The sequence below is a fragment of the Strix uralensis genome, chromosome 1 (genome assembly GCF_047716275.1).
Source record: "Strix uralensis isolate ZFMK-TIS-50842 chromosome 1, bStrUra1, whole genome shotgun sequence".
Taxonomy (NCBI): domain Eukaryota; kingdom Metazoa; phylum Chordata; class Aves; order Strigiformes; family Strigidae; genus Strix; species Strix uralensis.
The window spans coordinates 128,222,131-128,243,475 of NC_133972.1; the positions used below are offsets into that span (position 1 = coordinate 128,222,131).

The 21,345-nt window shown below is 41.1% G+C and overlaps 1 protein-coding gene across 16 annotated transcripts in view; it reads left to right on the top strand.

The window, feature by feature from the left end:
• Nucleotides 1-12,473, top strand: part of DTNA (dystrobrevin alpha) — a 197,066-nt gene extending 184,593 nt beyond the window's left edge. For 15 of the 16 annotated variants that reach the window (XM_074880451.1, XM_074880459.1, XM_074880468.1 and 12 more), the window contains 2 exons: nucleotides 2,143-2,189; nucleotides 8,949-12,473. In XM_074880451.1, the coding sequence (XP_074736552.1) occupies nucleotides 2,143-2,160 (18 nt within the window). In that variant the 3' untranslated portion in view covers nucleotides 2,161-2,189; nucleotides 8,949-12,473. The remainder of the gene's footprint in view (nucleotides 1-2,142; nucleotides 2,190-8,948) is intronic. The other variant, XM_074880576.1, reaches the window with a different exon arrangement.
• Nucleotides 12,474-21,345: the final 8,872 nt, after the last annotated feature.

A 21,345-nucleotide genomic window follows, 5' to 3' on the forward strand; every position in this document is an offset into this window, starting at 1 on the left:
AGGAATTCCTTGAACTGCTGACTGCTGGGAGATAACAACATCTTTTTTTGTGGTAGCCTTTTTTTCTGGTAGTTTTTCTCTAGTGTCCACTGCCAGTCACTTTGGAGGGAAGAATCTGGGACCGACAGGCTCATGATCTAATGAAGAATGGCTGCTCTTTTGGTCTGCTTTTCTGAAAACCTGCTAGGATAAGTTAGTCTTGTAAAAGTTCATTGACTCATATCAAAATTGCAGGTAGTTTTGAACTTGATGTTGCATTTCATTGCAAAGGTCTTTAAAGACATAACAACAGGAGCAGAATTGTTATAGACTGTCTACTAAGGCAACAGAGGGTGACATGGGGATTTTTGTCACAATTTTTTATCCAGGATAGGAAATGGCAAAAATGGCAGCCTTTAAACTTCTGAACAGGATGGTGACAGCTGTCAAGCATCAAATAATAAATGTTGTTATTGCTGATAAAAATGCCATTTCTCCAGAAAGGACGATAGACCAATTTGACTGTACTTTGATTACAGTGTGGAAGTACAATATATGGCAACAGTTTTACATGAGTTTCACAAGTTACAACAGGATTTTGTACATGCACAAAGCTGAGTGTGCATGTGCACTGCAAAATAAGGGCATTCATTGTGCAGTAGAAGTTATACGTGTCACTCAGTAGAACTGGGTGCTACTCTTGCTTCAGTCAAATAGAGCTTTTCCACTGTCTTCCGACAACATTCCCAGAAGAAGGGAAGGAAATCTCTGTATTGATGTCAGAATAAAAATCCTTCTGAATTTAGGTCAGCCAAGACTACACCCAGGTGAACTTTGTTCGCCATTTTTTTACATGATTTTTTTTTAATTGAGGGAAAAAAAGCAGAAAAAGAGAAGGGCTTTTTTCTTTGAAAATGTATTCACTGAGGGAACAGAAAGTCCTCATTCAAGGCAAGTTCTGTTTAATAGCATTTTTCCAAAAGAAATTTCATGATGTATTTCACTGTCTGTGAGATTGTCAGCTCCTATCAGGCAATGATTTGACAGTAGAGACTTGTAAGTAGAAACTATTTTTAGTTGATAACCACAGACCCAAAGCATGCAACGCGTGAGAAGTCCTTCCCAGTATGGCTGATGCCCTTTCAATTAGGGAACGGGCTTAAAGGAAGCAAGAAAAGGTATTAAGTTAGTGGGGACCACTAGGAGGATTAGGAGTTGGTTGGATAGTGTCATGTATTGATCTGAGACATGTGCTTTGGCTTTGGCTCGTTCTGTGGGCTTTGCAGTTAATTTGTGGTATTTTGCTATTCTATTCCTTTTTCTACTAGTATCACTGAGTAGTCTCATAAAGACACAACTTCCTACTTGCAAAAACAAAGCAAAATTGGGAAATTTCTGTTTAGGGTATACTATTGAACAGTGGCCAGGTCAGCTGTTCTCATTTTGCATCAAACCATTGGAATTTATTACAGGCTATTTTACTATTTGTACTCACATGTACACTGCATTCATCTGGATAGCCAAAAAAAGCTGGTGGCTGTAGCTATCGTAATGCAATTGTCAACTGAGAAAATCTGTGAGGAGGAACTCCTACTAACATTACAGAATGGTAACCTCAGTAACGATATGGTAACCATTTTTATGTTCTTAAATGTCTCACTTTGTGTAAAAGCAGCACCTTTAGAAAAACATGTAGATGTAGTGTAGCATGGAAGATGGTTGGTCAAAACCCACTCTTGTTATTTCGTGTCACCTTGCCTCCAAGTAAGATTTTCAAGCTAAACTCTAAATTAGTATTAAAGTATGAGCAGAAAACCCAAGATACACAAGAAAGTATGGGACAGGGAACCTCAAAGGAGGCTTCTTTCTCTCTTTTTTTGAAGCATGTTGTAAATAACAAGTACCAGAAAAAAACACATTTAGTGCACAAGTATAAATGCTAACAGTGCTTATCCTCCCACATCTGCTACCAGTGGTGTTTTTGTTACAGTCTTTTGCTGGATGTGTTGTGTAAGACACTTTTCACTGAGTTTACTTTCTGGGTCCATAGCTGCTCCCTTTATTTCTAGGCTTGTGCATGGCTTCCTTCAGAATAATACACTGCCTGGCTGCTCACTGGCTTAATTTGTCATCTTCTTGTTTTCTATCCTTTGTTATCTACAGGTCAGTTTGCAAAGTTGAGTGCAATATCCTTCTATCTCTCCTCTCAAGTAAGTATCATTATAATTTAGAAGAATGTTTGGATTTAATCCTTATAATGTGTATTTCAGTTGCAGTGCACCTTGTGCTGCCTGAGTGCATGTGACGATGCTGTTTCTTTCTCCTTTTAACCTATGTTAGGATGCCTAGGAATCTCTCTAAATCATTCCTAATTTTTTGAAATGTGGTCCTAGTCCTGAGGACTCCTGTTAAGCCACCACCCTTTTTATCTTCTTCCTTTGTTGACTGTAAGAGTGAGAACGTGGGCTTTTCATCCCTGGGCATGATGCCAGATATATTAGCCAGTACAGAGAAACCTTATCCAGAAGATAAGGAATCGGATTACGTTTCAGGAGATCTGAATTCAATTCCTTACAATGCTTTCGTCTTCCTAGGATAACTGAAATAAATAATTTCTGGTGAGACTGGAACATCTACTCTAGTGTGTAAAACAGGAGTTAGGCAAACATTAAAGAAAGCAATCCACCAGCTGCTTAACCGTGGAGGTGTCTTCAGATGTGTTGTGGAAGTCTAAAATGCCCCAATCCAAAGTGCAAGGTGCTCAGCTACTAGCTACTCTGGTAATTCAGAGATAAGGCAAGAAGGTCTATAAATTCCCTGCTGACACATATTCACGTCATGTTCCTTACACATGCCAACATCACAGTTGCATCACTGAGCTTAACATCAAGTTCAGCAATTGTGTTTTTATTCAGGAACACGGGCCATGGCTATTTTTATGAAGTAGCCTGTTACTCTGAACGTTTGCCCAGGAAATGGGAGACCACACACTTCGTTCTTGCCTCATCTGAAGCTGTGGACTCTGCATTTCTGACTTCCTAGGAGAGTGCAGTGCCTCGCTGTGAAAGTGGCAGTGAGATGATGCTGTCCATCCTACTGCGACACTGAACCATGGGGTAACAGGGCCCGAAAGGGAGGCGAAATCAAAATAGGGGTCTAACTCTGGTCTGTAAACTGAGTATCTTCCTCAAAGCCAGAACTAAAGGCAACCAAAGGTCAACTATCAAATGGGCACTTGAAGTTAGGAGCAGGGTCATGTTCCGATAAACAAAACCAGTGAACTAGCCTGTGCCCACTTTAGCAGGAATTCCTGTTGCTCAATTTTGTATGCCGTGTTTTAAGATAGACCTCCTTGTTTATATGGCAATTTTGATGTCAAAATTTGACCCTGATTCAAGGGGTTAGCAACTTCTGATGACAGTAGAATTTGGATGTTGAAGTGTGGACCTTGTGAAAGCAACTGCCAGTCTTCAGTGTTAAAAGCTGTTAGGTATTTCTGAAGCATCTGTCTCAGTGTCTCTGGCAGCTAAAGCAGAATAAATGGATGTGAAAAGCAAATAAATGGCAATACCCAGAGTACTATAAACACCAAATAACTGCTCATAAAAATTCTCCTAACATTGCCCCTCAGGTTACAGTCATTTTCTCAGTAGCCTTGTTAAAAACATGAGCCATGTAGAATTTTCTAAATATTGACAGCCAGAAAAATAAGTTTTCTTCTTGTGTTTTGTTGCAGTTGTCAGTTATAGGTCAGGTCACTTGAAAAGGAAAATAGATCTTTCAAGAACAATGTGTGTGTGTATGACTATGGATATAGTGGAAATGTTATATGTAACTTAATTTAATTACAATTATGAATAACTATGACTTTAAAGGGTAGTAGCATTCAGACAAACCTTTTGCAATATTAAGTGAAAAAAAATCCTTTTCATTAGTATTACAAAGCTCAGACAATCCTATTTAAGGTTTCCTTTTTTGTTAGGAAGCAGTGTTAACATAGTGATGTGGGGAAATGCGTACTGCTGTACAGCCTAGCTTGCTTCAAAACATGTATCCTGTCTGAAATTAGAGATCTGAGGCTGAGCTACTACCTCATCTTCTGGATGCTTTTGAAACCTTATGAAACCCCGTCAAAAAGAAATTTTTTAAAGAACTGTGCTCTGGTTAATTCCATAGTGAAACTCTTCTTAGCTCCCAGGGGAGCCCTTCAGCCAGTACTGAAGACTGAAACATTCCCAGCAGCTGTAAAAGCCTGGCCCTGTTGAAATTAGCAACAGAAATCAGTGAACTTGGCACTTCACCTACATCCACAAAAACAAACTCTGTATTATAGTACATTGTGATAAATACATCTGCATATGATAAGCATGGCTTAGTCTTCTCAAGTCTCACTCTTTTGTGAATATAGAAGATTAAAGTATCTTGTGCGTTGTATTTGATACTAATGTTTCATAGCCTTGGAAAATTAAATCCAGGATTGTTCATACCAGTCGCAATGTCTAAAGGGCTTTGGTTGTTTACACTGGGGTTCTTGCTTGAAGCTTAGCAATTGCATCAAGACTTTGCTTCTAAGGTAATATTAATCAATCAATGATAATACAACTGCAGTCAGTGTTTACTGCCTAGATAGCTACATGAGGTAGAAAGCCAACAGACTTTCTTATCTCGCAACAGTATTACATTTGTGCTTATTTAAAAGACGGTGGGAAAAATGGAATCAGTTTATTATAGCTTCTTGTGAGTGATATTGCCACTGGTGGCCAGCCACAGAGTTTTGTTCATTTCCTCATTCATCAGTCATGGACAAGTGGTGTTGATGTCAGTGGATTAAGGCTTTTTGCATTCTGTTTGCATTTTTAAAAGTGCTATGTACCATTCTTTAGAACTGATTTTGAAATAACATCTATTAAAACAAATTCCCAAGAGACCAAGTGGTTCCAGTAATATATAAAACATAATTTAATCGTGTTTTCAGTTTACTTTTTATATTAAATGTACTTAATACCACTTGTTTTATTTTTAATAGAGTAACAGAGTGATTTTGAGCAGGCTCTAGGCAGATCTTGAAATTAGGTGAACGTGTAACTTTGATGTTATTTTGCCTTTATCTCCCTGATAGCAGTTGCTTTTTTGCCAAGGGTGGTCAATGGGAGCAGAAAGCCTCCATCTCTGAAAGTGGTTAAAAAATTGTCATTTTCAATGAAGAGCTGTGGACTTGTGCAGTGGACATGTTCCCGTGAGACCTACAATTTCCTAGATTTTCTAAAGCAATGCTTTTTTAGTGCTGACATAGCAACATTTTAGCGGGTCATGTCTAATTCATTTATATGCATTATTCTAACAGAAATGGAGGTGTGAAAAGCTAATAAGTATCAGACCTAAAGCATCCAGAGGGAGTATAGGGAGGAGTCTTTATTAGAGGTTTCATTCTCTATTTTTCAGTTGTGATCACTTTTTTTCTATGTTGACAAAAACATAATATAAGTTGAAGACGCAGTTCCATTCCCACTCCAAACCCTTTCACTTGCTCTGAACCTTATGACACAAATTGTGGGGTCTGAGTCTTTGGGTGGCCAGGGGTGTCATTTTCCGTTGCAAAAATGACTGAATGGTTTGTATTGAAACAGGTAGAAATTTTTCAAACAGAAGACCCCCAAATCCCTTCAACTTTTTCATATGAATGCATTGTTAAATTATTATTTATTCAACTTGGCTGTTTTTCCAAGACAGAAGTCTTAGGGAGTGACACTTCCATGTTCTTCTCACCTTCTCCCTTTTTTCTCCAAACTCTGTTTTCATGTTTACCAGCAGAGATTGGGAATATTGCCAAATGTTAGGTGATAAAACCCATGGGCCAAGGGAGATGGTGTGATCAGTCCCGTCCACCCAGTGTGCCACGGTGAGAAGGGCTCTTGGTTAAGCCAAAGAGCACAGATGATTCGTTTAAGTGCTGTGAAGACACAATTGCACTGCGTCTCCATTTTTTTTTGGGAAGGAAATAAGATTTTAGAGCTACTTTCATGGGCCATTGACATTTTCAGCCCTTTGCAACATGGACCTGACTATTTACTGTTTGGGAAAGATGGGACATAGGATCTGTAGCCCAGGGTCCAAGTCAGGTAACTAGCCCACAGTTAATGGAATTGTGGGTGTTAGACTTGCTGTGCCCACTGCCTGAGGTCACATCTCCCAGCTGTGCCCTGGCTTCTCTTTGGCTGTAGGGCCCCAAACACTGCTAGTCAGAGCTGACTGGCTGCATTTAAAGCTCATGCACTGCGGTTCATTCCTAGCATGGTCTTCATGCCAGGAGCTCAGGAGATTACAGAGGTGTAGGTGAGTTGGTTGATTGGACCCTCGGGAGGTCATTTGGTCCAGTCTCCCACCTGACGCAGGTCCAGCTCCAACACAGGACCATGTCAGCCATGGCTTTCTCTAGCAAAGACTCTAAAACCTCCACAGATGGAAATTTCACCACATCTCTGGGCATCCCCTCCAGTGCAGTGCCACCCTCCTCATGGTTTTTATTTTTTCCTGATGTCCAACTTGAACCTCTCAAAACGTGATTTGTCCTTTTTGTGTGCTTCAGCACTGCCAATAAGATTTTGGCTTTGTTATCCTTGTAACTACCTCTCAGATAGCTGCTAACTTATCCTCCCTTGCCACCTCTGCCCTAGCCTCAGCAAGCCCAGTTTCTTCAGCCTCTTCCTCCTAAAAGTCAGCAATGCAGTGTTGAAGAAGCAGGATACAGACACTAGATGAACTGCTCACATCCATAAGTCATACTCCACTAGCACAACCAGATGAGTCAGCGTCTCTTTTTGGTTTTTTTTCTGAACAAATACATAAAAAACAGCATTATGAGGACCATTCCATTTGAAAATAACAGCAGGCTGACAGCACAGCAATCTTCAAAAATGTCTGCTACATTCACTCAGCTATATTTTGGTTTTCCTCTTTATTTTCCTCCTTAAGTCCTCCTCTTTTTAGCATGTAGGCGTAAAAAAGCTGTAGAAGAACTGTGACTGAGTTGACTGGGAAGAAGCAGCTTCAGTTTTGTGAATTTAATTCTAAAATTACACAAGTGATAGGGATGTTTTTTGAAAATCGCTGAATGATAAGTAACAGAAAAGAACCTGTGAATTAAGTTATGAAAAAAAGGTCAAGAAACAGTTTTATAACATGATGAATCATATGAGTCTTAACTTGGAATTAATTTTGGCATTTCCAAAATGCTGCAATGAATTTATAGCTCTGAGGTTCATTAGTACTCATTATTTCTTGTATGAAAATCTCTCTATCCCAAGGCTGGCTGTGGAACAGAGAGAAGCCTTGAGAGAATTTAGAATAACCCTCTCTGCACTCCACCAAAGAGAAGTAATTTATCCAGAAGATTTGAAGCAAATCCAAATGCTTAGCAGTACTAGCAATGCATCTTAATGCATCCAGTGTTTCACAAGCCACTCTTATTTTGCTCTTGTGGTTTATAATGATACCATCAAGAAATATGAGATGTACCTATATTTACATAACCCTGAAACTGATTCGGTCTCAGTAAAAATCAGTCTCAGGCAGCTGAGAACTGACCTCTTCCATGCCTTTAATTTGCATTTTTTGGCTGAATTGTGAAGAGCAGAATGTTCCTTTACTAAGATTTCCAAATTAGTTTGCAGACTTAAGTGGTGCAGATGCATATCTGATTTTTAAAAACTACTCATTTAAAATATACCTCAGAAATTTTTTATGAACCTCTCATTAGACTTGCAGTGCAAGATTCCTTTCCATTTATCAACAAAATGTTAATGCTAGGTCTTTTGTAACTGCCTGACACAAGGAGATACTAAATTAAGATCATCATACCATTTGGCATGCATAGGTATTAAGGAATCGGATGGAAGCGTTTGTGCTTGAATAATTAATACAATCAAATGGTGTCAGGAAGGAGAAGCAGCAAGCTAAAGTACCTGACCTCTCTTCAGTCATCAGTTTTAACTCTTTTTTGCTGAAGTAATTTGCATTTCATCTCTCATCTTGTAGACCAGCTTTATGCCTGAAATGAGTAGAAAAGAATTCATGTGGGTGGGGTTTGGTCTTTTATGCTGTTATTATCAGCTCTCATGCAAGGCGAATTGGTTTTCTGTCAGAGGTACTTTCAAGAGAAAAAGTATGAGCTCCTTAACTTTGAAAGGGTCAAGTGTGTAAATATGCCAAAACTGGAAGTTTGCAGTATTACCTGACTGTAGATCCCGACATCGTTCTGAGAAAGAGCAGCAGTCATCTGTCAAGCATTTTCCATTACCAACTAAAACTTTGATGCCTCCGTTATAGGAATTTGAGGTACTTATTGATGCTTCAGGATACAGAGGGAGCACCAAGGAGAAATGGGTGCACCAGCAGATTATGCTGTGTACCAGCTATAGCACCCAGGATCATCCTTTTAAGTAACTGCATTTCTTTCTAGACATGGGGAAATACACCTGAGCATGTAAATTAAGGTTGAGACATTTACACGTGAGGGGGGGGCTTCTGATGGTGAGTGACTCTTAACTAGGTGGCTAAACACTGTGCGCAAGGGGACTAATGCATAATTATGCTGCCAATAATCTATTTATAGAGCAACCTGGAAGGGTAAATGGAAGGGAAAATGGGAACATCTGCAAATCTGTTGTCAGTGCAGACCTGGTTACCCCAGGGTCCCACAGCAGAGCAGGCAACAGTCTCACCTGTGGTAAGAAGAGTTTCCAACTTCCCAAGTGCCCTGTAAGTTTCTGTTTACAGCTCAAATACCTATGGCTCACTTACATAGAATGGCTTCTTCCCTTTTTTAACTTTTTCAGGAATAACCCCAAGAATTGTCCAGCTCCTTTTTTCTCTCAATAAAGCACCAGGCAGAGGCTTTACTTGCTCTGCCTGTGTGAGTGCAGCGTCTTAAACCAGCACTCTAAAAACCTTCCCTAAACATTTCTCAACAGGCAAGCTGCAGTCAGACAGACAACGAAAGCTACATAAGAACTGATGATGAGGAGAGCTGCTTTCGGACAGATGATGAAGAAAACTCGGCTGCAAACTTCACAGAAGAGTGGAACCAAGAGGTGCAGCGTCTCTTGACAAAAAAATCACATAACTAAGTTCTGAGGACTGTAGCACAGTACTTTTGTTCTAAGAGTTGTAGTTTGTAGATGTGTGTTTTGACAACCAGACTTTTGTTTAAAGCTAACTTATATTAGCTACATCTTCTGTAACATGGCTCATTACCGGTGAAGAAAACAGACTGACATACATACTGCTGTTACAAAGGATGGTGGTATTAATAACTCACATAAACCCTTTGCACATGATATTGAACCTGTTCAGTTTACAATGACAATACTGTTTATAGATAGAAATTTGATTTCTCAATACTTTTGAGATTTTAGTAGATCGGTTTACTATACACTGTACATTTTTTCCACAGAAGAAATAAAAAGCTACAATTATGCATTTAACACTGAATGATTATACTCCTGAGTGTATATATCTAGTAGCCCAAAAAACAAAGTACCAGACTATATTTGCAATTTGTTTGCAAGTCTTTAAATTAAGACTTATACAAAATGTGCTAAAATAATAATAATAATATAATTAATAATAATAAAAAGAAAACCTCTCTAATTTAGGGCTAATGTGTAACTTAGGAATGTTTCTTTCAAAATAATCTAACAAATCAGCCATAGAAGTTAGTGTAAATATTTTTTTTCCAAATAGATATCATATACAAAAGGTGACATTCAAATGATATAGAATCTAGTTTTTAAATCAGCACAGATCTTCTTAAAACTGTGAACTATGTTTTGAAATACTCGTTGCTAAAGCTGTTTATAAACCACAGGTGCCATAAGATCCCTGAACTGACTGATGTTATGTATAATCCTCCATGGTATTGTTTCATTGATGTTTTAGCTTTAGTAAGCATGTGTTCAACAAAACGGCTCTTTCCATCTCTCTGCCCCTCCTCCTCCCCCCCCCCCCCCATTATGTTATTTTCGAGGCCTTCAGCTTTAAATGTACAGGCTTAAAGTGCGCTTGCAACTGTTTTCTTTTTATTTCCGAATGTGTATTGCCTTAGCCAGCCACCAGATGTTCTGCATGCACTCTTGGAAATGTGTAGTGAGACTCTTTCGGAGCTGGATGGAGAAATAGCTATCAGAGAAAAGCACAAGAAAAGCAGTGGATTTTTTTGAAAGGACAGGCATACAGTTACAGAATTGGAGTTTTGTCCGGTTTAGTATTTTTCAAGTATAAAGGCGTTTCAGGAGAAAGGGGACTTACCTGGACATTCTGGGTTAGGCAGTGAGACTGCTACCTAAAACATGTTTGCTCTGCTGTGACTACAAACATACAGATACTCCTGAGCAGGGATTGACACAAACTAGCTGTAATGCCCTCCGCACAGCATATTGCTTGGAAATAAAGATGACACCTGCGTGGCACATAGCACTGTCGTGCAGAGAAATCAGAGACAGACCAGGAACAGCTAGACCAGAAGCCAGGCAGTAGCATGGTGCATTGTTGCATGCTGGCTGCACAGCCCTCCTGAGAAGCACGGTATGTTAGCTCGGGACGACCTCTACACTAGTGTAATTTTACTGCCCTAATACAATATTACAGCTTCCAGTGCTGTTCTGAAGTGACACCATCTAACAGCCCTGAAAACAGTAGCATTTCATACAGATATTTCACACCAGCACAGTTTGCCTACAGCAAGTGATGAGATGCCCATCTAAAGCAGGTTAACATGGTTTGTCTGTCTTCGCTTTCATGGTGACATGGATGTGCGCTACCATATTTACGTGAGATTGCCATGTAGCTCGGCCCAGTAAGTCCACTTGTTTGCATGCACTCTCTAGGCTCGTGGCTGTTTCCCTGGGCACTATGTGTTAGGGAATGAGTATCTGTATGAAAGAGCTGCTGCCATTTTTCACTTTCCTATTGTATTCCTGCACATGCAGGTCTCTTGTCTGCATCTCCTTGCATATCTGGGCTTGGTCTCAGTCATCCAAATGCATATTAAGGCGTCCAGATATCTTCATGTAAACTTTTCATTTTTGCAGTCACTGGTCTTTGCTCTTGGGGTATGTGCCATCCTGGCAAGGCAGGCACCATATCCTCTGATGCCCCCTTCTCCAACTTCCTCTCAGGAATGGGTGAGCCTCCACTAGTGCCTAGCACTCCACATTTAAAGCTACTCCAGTGAAGCTGTAGATGTTGCTGTCAGCTCAGGATTCCAGGCAAGCATTTCCTGAACAGAGATAAAACAAGCTAGAACACAGCTACATGCAATGGCTGACTAATTCAACCCATGTCATGTTTAACTGTACCCAGAGTAATAGATCCCTCCCATCATCTTAATGTCTGCGTGCTCATTATCACTATGCTTAAAATAGATGTAATAAAATATATCCATTGCAAGGGCTTCCAGACTAGGAGTAAGGAAAAAGTTGACTGATCAAGCGCCTTTCTCTCAGGCTGTTGTCAACAAGGTGATCCCCAGGAGAGCTCTGGGTCCCTTACGCCCTGGAGCTCTGGAGATGAAGCACCTCTTACTTGGCTCTCCAAATATCTATTTTAAGCATTTTCCAACTGTTAAGCTGGCTGCGTTTTTGCCCAGCTGGTCTTTGTCTGCTTGTTGAATATTATTTTGGTTGTGGTTTGCGGTCATTAAAACAAACAAGAGTTACAGAAGAGGTCCCTGGTGTGGGCCCTTTCTTAACTACCAATGGCCCACCACAGCAGTCAAAACTCCGGGTGGTTTTATTGTCACTGGAGGGAAACCAGTGGTTTGGAATCAGGAGACAGGGATATGAAGATGTATAGGGTCCTCGAATGTCCAAAGCGAAGGTGGAGAATGGGTTGTCTGTAAGTAGTAATGTTAACTAAACTGCATAAAAAGGTGTGTGGCCTTTGTTGTGATATAATATGTATTTTCTTATATGCATGAGCCAAATTGTTGCATCATAATTTATCATAAGTGTGTCCGCCTTTACTTTCAGTCATCTTCTCCCATCCTTATTGGTTCTTGGCAATTACTGTAGATAGACCTTGTAAATATTGCAACCCCGGGTTGCTGTAATCACGTTGGTTCAATTCAGCAGACGGAGCTGTGAACAACAAGCACTCCACTGTGTCCTGAAGACAAAAGGGCATTTTTACCTTTGAACCAAAAAAAAAAAAAAAGTATGAAGAGTTACATCTTGAGGCTACTAACTGTAAGACATTTTTAAAACTACTGTACTTGACACCACTTGAGACAGAGACACTAAAGATGTCACGATATTCATTGGTATTGTAACAGAACTGCTATTGTATGGGTTTTTTGTATTGCTGTTAAGTATTGTTTTGTGTGTGTGTGTTGGAACCTACTGGGGACATGTTATATTTTGAAGTGATTAAACTATTTAATTGTGTGTCTATATTTTGGAATGGAATTATTTCTTCATTAAAAAGATTTTTAAAAGTAATTTATGGAGCATCATGTTTGTGGCTTATTTTGGTTTTGGAAGTCCTGTTCCATGGAGCCCAAGCAGGGTTTTTTTCAGTAGGGAAGGAAAATGAGTCCCTGTGGTGCAGCAAGCCATCTTTGCTTCACCCACCTCTGTGTGAGAGAACTCCTTCCACCGCTTTCCCCAGCGCTTTGAGTGTGGTACCCATCAGCGCCTACTTTCAGTGGCCGAAGCAGTTTCCTTCTTCTTCCTTTCTTAATTCTCTGTCTCTTCAGCAGTTTGACAACCTGAAAATGCAGTTCCCCTGTCTGTAAAACATCTCCCCCTACTTGCACTTAACAGCAATAAAAATCACCATAAGCAGAGACATCAGGGGCCTGACAAGGTGCCTGGTACAGACTTTTGAGGGGACCTTGGTCCTCAGGAACCTAAACTATCTGCAATAATGTGATTTTTCTTACCTACTGTGTTTCCCTGTCCTTAGAAGGAGCAAAACCTTGGAAGAGGTGCATTTTAATGGCTTTACTATACATAGTCACGTTATTTTTTATTGCAGAAGGACGTGAAGTCTTTGTTTTTCCAATTACACTTTTAAGATGTCTTTCCATATCAGGTGTTGCTAATTACAACTGGTTCCTAACCTAAAAGAGCACTGAGTTGCAAAGCAAGAACTCTTAAAGCAGCAAGTTGTGTCCTGTTGAAGTGCCTCCGAGCATGGCAAAGGCAGTCGGGAGGCAATGCCTGGCTGTGGTTTTTGTGCCCGTGGTGCTGGTGGTCTTCCCCTGGGCAGCTTGTTGAGGTTGTGCTGCTGATGCAGGTGGCAGCCTTTTCCCGCAGATGCGCTGCAACCGGCCATCGCAGAGTGTGTCCGTGGCAGCTGAAACGTCCCTGGCTGTACACACGACGTTGCTAACTGGCCGATTAATCGCACTGGGGTGGGGACTGTAAAGCAGTAGTAGCACACCAAAAATACCCTCTCTCTACTTACTGCACATCCCAGTATCCTGGGAAGCAGATAAAACCCAGTCTGCTGCCTCCCCCTTCAACATGTACTGCTGTGGTAGCCTATAAATCACCAGGGTTTATTTGCCCTAATTCCCCTGTCTACATGGTGATGTTCTTCAATAAAGATGACCATTTTACAGTGTAGATTATTTGCCAGATCTGCTGAACTTTGTCTCCACAATCCCAGTCCAAATTCATATCCACAGGATTGTAATATATGATGACATATCATCAGCTCATGAGGATAACTGTTTTATCCATGCATAATCCCAAATTGCTGTATTTCTTCCTAACCCACAATCAGCCTATGGCCTTTGGGGAACAAAGGAGCCAGTGGAAACTAATTTATAGGCAAAGACTGTTTTCCTCTTTGCCTCTTGGTTACTCTAGCTACTTTCTGCTCCCCACAAGGAAAATCTACTCATATGAGAAGAAATAAATTAGTTTCATTTGCAAAAGGAAATAATAATATAAAAATAATAAGATTTTAAAAAGAAAATAAAATATAATAAGTGGTCTTTAGATCTGGGAAGTTGGCACCTTGGCTGCATCAGTGTTGAACTAAGGGACTGAAATCATCTGGAACTTTCTAAAAGCACTTGGGAGTTTCATTCAGCAGCACATGCATCTATGGCTGCTCTTCCAAAACTTGCCTGGGAGGCCTGTTGCTCAGCAGTTGCACATTCCCTTGCAAACAGCCCTTAGTTCTAGGTGAAACCTTTTAAGAGAAATCACAGAAATACAAAGCTGAGTCCTTCACAGAAATTGGCTAAGTGGGGTGGGAAGAGAAATCTCTATTATTTCACAATGAAAAAATGCATTGAAGAATTTAATATGCTTCAGGATCATCCCATCTAATACCACCTGCAGATTAAGGATTTCCCTTTGCTTTCTCCTGACTGATTGCCACCAGCCAAGCTGTCTGCAGATTATCCCACACTGCCAGCACAGCACCAACACACCTTTGGCTGCAAGAGTCAAAGCAGCAGAGTTAGGCTGCACCTCACACCGGCCTCCTGTTCCCCTGGGAGAGGTACAAGCCAGTGATGAACAGGCCCCAGACTGGAATAAGCCTTTCTGAGGGCTCAAAAGTCTGGAGCTTTTTAGAAAATCATGTTTTGGGGAAGCAAACTCCCAGGACAAGTCTGGGAGACGTGCACAGGGGAGCAGGGGAATCACGCAGCCACATCATGCGAACTTTTGAGATAAGATGGTTAATGCAGCTTAGTGATAATAAAGACTAAAAATATAGGCAATGTGAAAGAGTAGTTGCTTTTCCATGTCTTGGAAGGAAATGGAGGAGGCCACGGCGCATTTTGTCATTTGTATGCAACATTGCAGAATGTAGTTTGCTATTTAATACAACATAATTTACCGCTAGCGAATTAATTTCCTCATGATGTATATTTTTTACAAACACTCAGCAGTGGCCAGATGGCAGATGTGTTAGGCCTGCTGCTTGTTATGCTAATTGTTAGCCGTAAAGGCCTCCCAGTTAACATTTCTTCTCCTCTGCTTGTTACAGCCCAGCATTGCATGCAGCCTGTATGTTCTTTCACAAATGAGGCACCCTGTAAGTACATGCTTTGAGTGGTTTTCTTACACCTGCTGGGTTCAGTTTTGGCCCCTCTTGGTACATGCCAGTCTAAAAAATATGGGTCAAAGTGGTTTCCAGTCTGGGGATGTAAGCGTGCATACCTATATTTCTTGGCCTTTGGTCTTTGTATCCCCCAGATCTCTGAAAGCCTCCCCTGACCCCAGCCTGGAGCGCAAAGCCTCCCTGCTCCTCCTCCCTCCACCACGTGCACCTCAGTGTGATCGCAGGACAGGAGACTGCTCCTCGCCTGCATGAGCCTTTGTCCTTACATTTTTGCTGTCATTCCAGTCTCACACCCAGGTGAGACAGTGAGATACCAAAAGCTGTTTGTCACTGCCTCATGGATCAGGGGATGCTGCTTGCCTGGAAAGCACGTTTCTCACCCTCTGCGAGCATCTCTCTCTGTCCTCCTGTCCCACTTCCCACAAGAGCTGCTGCAGGGTCCAGACTGGAGTTTCTCCTGGGTGGGATCCCTCGCTCAGGTCAAAAAGTTTCTTTTGGACATCCAAAACTCTCCTGATTTCACCCATCTGCCCTGCAGACTTACCTCTCCTCCTGCACCACTCACTGTTGTCTGGTCCAATTACACTCCGTTTTTTTCCTTTTTTGTTTTGTTGGGTTTTTAAGGCCACTGACAGTAACCTTAAATCCCCAGCAATGTTATGCACGTAACACTGCTGCTCAAGGTGTTCGGCAAGCCTTGAAGATCTACGCTTTTGACTTTGTACTTCTTTTATGTCTGGCTTTATGTGAAAAAGCAAGAGCTTACAGGCTTTGTAAGAAGCTGTTTTCATCACCATATATACTATGTAGGTGCAACTGATCTTAGAAACCCCCCAACAGACCTCAGCTCTGAAAAGCCGCCCTATTGTCCTCTCTACAAAGTAGCAAAGTAGTATTTAGTATTTTTAAATGGCACTGCATGCTCCCCAGAGCTGGTTTTACATTCGCTACCTATAACTGCACTCTTGCTCTCAGCTCATTTGCCCAGAGCCCCTCACAGTTCCCATCCCCTCACAGACTGAAGGGCTAGAGCCCTATTTGTTTCAGCTGAAAGGCTGATATTGGAGCTATTGCAGATGGTAATTAGTACTTGAGGGAGCACTGCTTCCAGGGAATCCTCTCATCACTCACTCTGAGTCACACACTTATTGGAGGACACCACCAGAAACACATTTTCTTACATGTTTTGGATCTAAACTCTCACAAAGTAATTGAGTTCATGTATAAATGCAAGAAGGAGGAATGAAGAACATTCTCCTAAGGTCTCAATTGTGAGAAATATATGCAGAAAGACACATGTTCACCAGTTAAAAGCTGGTTTTATAGAGGCTGTACAAAGTCTGCACAGCTCTAGCATTGGTTATTTGTCTGGCAAAGCGATAATCAACAGAAAAATTAATTGGGTTTGACTGCAAGTTGGGCTGACTGAGGCTGATGGTGCCTGGAAGCAGAAAAATTAAAACATCTTATGTTTAGTCGGGAATTCATCACTTCACCTAAAGGGAGGAAACCTGGGGGACTGAAACCAAATTACAACCAGATCACTGGTTAAGCAGCTATTCAGTGGTCAGCTACTGCTTTCCTTGGGAGGAAATTTGTTATTCCCCTTACATGTTGCACTGCTGGGAGCGATACATCTCATCTGCTTGGCTAACGCTGCGGAGTGGCAGGTGGTTTTCCTGCTGCAAGGATGCAGTGGGCTCACTCCTGCCATGTCTGGGCCGTTAGGTACAGCTGAGGTACAGCAGGCAGAAATTTGCCCTAATAGGTCTCTCGAGTTGATAGCAGGACTGCATCTGGTCAACCCTTTAATAAAACGTGATGAATAACCATGGAGTGTTTTCCCTGGCAGCTGAAACCTTTTGCAAGATGGGAATAATGTTCATGTCTTCAGCCACCTAACAGATGAGACACAGAAGCTAGTGGCCTTGCCCAGAAAGCATGAGCCAGCCTAATTCTGGGGTGAGCTTTCAACGTAGAGCTGTGAGCAAGAACCCTTGTATCAGATCCTTCCCCTATCCTTCACTATAGCCTGTACAGTAATAATATTTATTGTCTCACCTCTGAATATAGAACTTGGCCTACACAACTTAAGCCAACACATTAAAAAAAGCTGGGAAAGGCAAGACTTCAGTTTTGCTGAGTATCTACGTCATGCCCTGTTGCCTAGATATCTACATTTAAAATTCAAGGGCTTGTTTCTAGGAGTTACAAGGTAGAGAAATAAACACGGTCTTTTAAGGATGCAGAAGAGAAGAGGACTCGAATTTGGTTTGCTATATTTACTTTGTTGCACTCATTTAGACATTCATTGTCTAATGATGGCCTAGAAACATAGATCTCCTGCAGAAGCACTTCCCTTACTCATTTCAGCCAGCTTTATATGCCTAGCCCTGTATAATCCCTGGCATGGACCGACGTATGCGCACATACACCGATGAGTTTGTTCTTGTTACATTAAACAAGAAGCGACATTCCAGACTGCACAGGGTGAGTCAGAGATGGTAAGAGGTTATCCTACCCAGTTTGCACGGATCAGATTGTTCTCATTTTCACTGTAGAAGAGGATGAACAGTCTCCCACCAGGTAAAGACTGTGCGTGTCCTCATCCCAGCCCCTCAAGGCAATGCTGGTGGTACTCTGCCAGAGGTGGTACCCATCCATGCTCCAGGAGCCTTTCCTTTGCTCACAACTCAGGCACCAGCTCTGCTTTTGTGGCACTTGGCAACTGTGAGATCCCATTGATGTGATGGCCCTGATTTTACTGTACAGCAGCTACCACACCCTCTGGCCTTGGGCTTGTAGCTCTGGAACATGCAGCTGCTGAGGTGGAAGACAAGGCCTCACCATGCCAAACATGGGCAGATATCTCTCCTCCTCCAGAAGTGGGATGCTCCAGACTAAGAGGAAAGACATGTGAAGAAACTATAAAAAGAAGAGGTGACAGGGATGTTCATCAGCTAACATGAAGTATCAGTACACATAACTGGTGGGCTTCAGGCCAATTTACTCTTAAGTGTGAATAGACAGAAGTTGTTTGGAATATCAGCAACACTTGCTTGCCCATTAGCCTCATCTGATTGAATCATAGACTCATAGACTGGTTTGGGTTGGAAGGGACCTTGAAGAACATCTAGTTCCAACCCCTCTGCCATGGGCTGGGACACCTTCCACTAGAAAGCAGCACTAGTGCAGCTCCCCTGATCAAGAAACAAATTTTCTTGAAGGGCACATAGTAATGAAAATGTTTATTCTTTATGGTGTATGAATGCATTTCATTACCATTTAGCAATACCATAGCTGTAACTCCAAGAAAACCTATTTTTAATATACTGTATACCTACAGAGATATTCAAGCTTGCTCCGGAATTTCTGGGCTGAATTCTGGCAAGTTTAGCTCAACCCAGCACTTCCCTTCATCTAATTTCCCACACAGGCATGTGGATGTGTCTTTAGCTGCATAAACCTAATTATGGTCCCGCAGCCCCAAAACTGACAACTAAATTACTGTTCCAGAATACTTGCAGAACAAAGCTTAACCAGAAGTGTTGCAGCTTGATTTGTTGGACCAGCAGTCTGAAAAGAAAGATTGTTATGTAAATTTAATTTGGAAATTACTAGCAAGAGCGATGCCATAGAACAGAATCCTTTTCTTTTTTAAAGAGATTTCACCTTATTATAACCTCATTCTGTTTCTGGTTACATTAGCATAAATAAATTGCAGGTATACGAAGTATTCTTGGTAGAGTAGACAGATTTTTGAAGATAGAGTCTTTCTCATACAATGCAGTCCTAAAAGAGGTCTTCACTATTCTTAAAAATCCAGCATTGATTGAAAGTGTGATTTCTTCCCCCTGTAAAGCTGCAAAATTGTTGCTCTGGAAGAACTTGTTTTCAGCAGAAAGTTGGCAATGTTCATAAATGAAGTCACGCTGTGAAAATTAAAGATTCCCACCCCAGCCAGTCTTAGTCCATACCTTGCTCCCACTGATGGATTTCCTTCTATATTTGCTGCTTGAAGTCAAAGTCAGGCAAGATCTGAAATCTCATAAGCCTACAATCCATGAAGATCTGTTGCTAAATAGGGGTAATATACAACATAATCATGCAAGAAGTAATCTCTGTCATTATAGTTGAGACTTCATTTTTATGCCTATCTTTCACAGCTACAAGAACTACACCTTCAAACTATAAAAGGACAGATAAGTGTCTTGGAAATCAGGGCAAGGACCTATTGGAGATGTAAGTTGTCTTTACATGAGTTGTTTTATTTATCAATAGGGGTTAAAGATTCTGTTTTAGTTTAAATGAACACTATTTATACTCTACTGACATTATTTATACTTGTTTACATGTGACATAGTAAGGCTTGGAAAAATAAATGAATACAAGTCCAGTCTTCATAGAAGAATATTGGCCTGATCTATTATCCACTGATCTAAAAGATAAAGCTCTTATCTTTGGAAGCATTGGATCAAGGTCGATATGATAGTCTGTTGGGTCATAGAATATGGAGAAATTTTCAGCTTTTTCCTTACATTTCTAAAGAATCTAAAAAGTAACACCCAACGGACATGAAACAGGAAAAAAAAATAATTGATTTTTAAAAAGTGCAAACCTGCAGCCACGGAAGTTAGAGAGAGCAGTGCAAAACCCATTCAAATAGCTATAAAAAATGCAAAAAGACAGGAACGTTTATGTGTGTCTTTACAGTAGTCATCAGCACATCTGTCTTCTAAAAAAGTCTGCTGCATTTCCACTAACAGCTGTATCCTGCCTTTTTCTTGTACTAAAGCAGAAATTAAGTAGCAAAGTTGTAAAACTAGAAGAATTCAAGAAAAATAAATATGCAGTGAAGTAAACTCAGAAGGCTGAGGTTTATTTATTGCAGATAAGGACTTTTCTGTAGAAAATTGTAGGAATGGAACAGTCATGTCACATTTTTCATGTCAAGCAAAAAACCCAACAAGCACAGATTTTTGGCATGGCTGTACGCTTGAGATTTTGCACAGCCCTTTTCACTGCGGGTAGAGACAATAATCCTGGTGTGATGTGAGCCAAGTCACTGGCATGCAGCACGATTATCAGTCATCCTCTCCTTCCACTCTGCAGCCCAGCTACTGTATGGCTTGGTGTGAAATCTTGGTCCTGTGATTTGCTCTGTGTCCCTTCAGGTCTTCAGTGGAAACAGGGGAAGTAATGAGCAGTGGTGAATGAGCCCAGGAAAGAATAAAAATCACTTTGGAATGATTTTGAAGCATTTCCCTGAGTTTTTGTGGGCAAACAGTAAATTGAGACATCAGGGATATTTTAAAACATTGTCCTTAAGCATAAAGTCATACCTAAAACGCCACTGTTGGCTCATATTTTCAATTAATGGCCAAAAAGTATCATTCTTGCTGCCATGGCCACATTTCCTCTCCTTCATTCTCATAACCTGAGTTTTTTCTTTCCCAGTGTCTCCAAGCATGGATCCATCCCTGCTCCATGGTGTCCTCCTCCAGTTCCCAGTCAATCTACATGACCTACTTTTCGGCCTGGCTTGTCTCTCTGGTGGGACATGGTAGGGTAGGAGCTGGGGGACAGAAACCCCTGTTTGGTGTTGCCAGTCCCACTACCCCAAAAAGCACCCTGCTTCGTGTCTGTGTGCTGTCTTCAACTTGAAGCTAAATATCTGCCTGAAGTTCATCCTGATGAGCTCTCCAGGAGGACATTTTCCACCCTGGCTCTAGAAAACCTGGTCCCGAGTCACAACTTTCCTCCCTGCATCAGGGTCTACTGCCTTTTCTGTCCTGCAGTATAACTTAACGTTGAAGTCCAGCGAGACTCACAAGACATGTGACCTCCAAAAGAGAAAAGATTGGTTTTTTCCCATGCCTTTTGCTCGTTCTATGGTTCAGTGAAGGCCTTGACTTCCATGGCTTTGAAGTTTTTCTTCCTCAAGAGTGTCTTTGTTTTCTGCATGAGACATCTACCTCTTGTCTAGCCTGGAAAATTCTGGTGTCTGGAAAGTTGGAGAAATTACAGCTTCAGAAGAGCCTCAAGACTGAACAATGAAGAAGGAGAAGAGCTTCCAGGCAGTCTGTAAATTCTTGGGGCTGAGAATGTAAACTTCTCCAAGCTTACAGTCCCTTCCAGCACAAAACTGATGCAAAAATGAAAAAGCACGTTGTTCATTTGTTTATTTTATCAAATACCTGCTTTAATGCAGTGATAAATTAATGTTTTATGGTACCTCTGTGCAAGTTTATAGACCACAGCACTTACTATCACCTGTGACAGCTG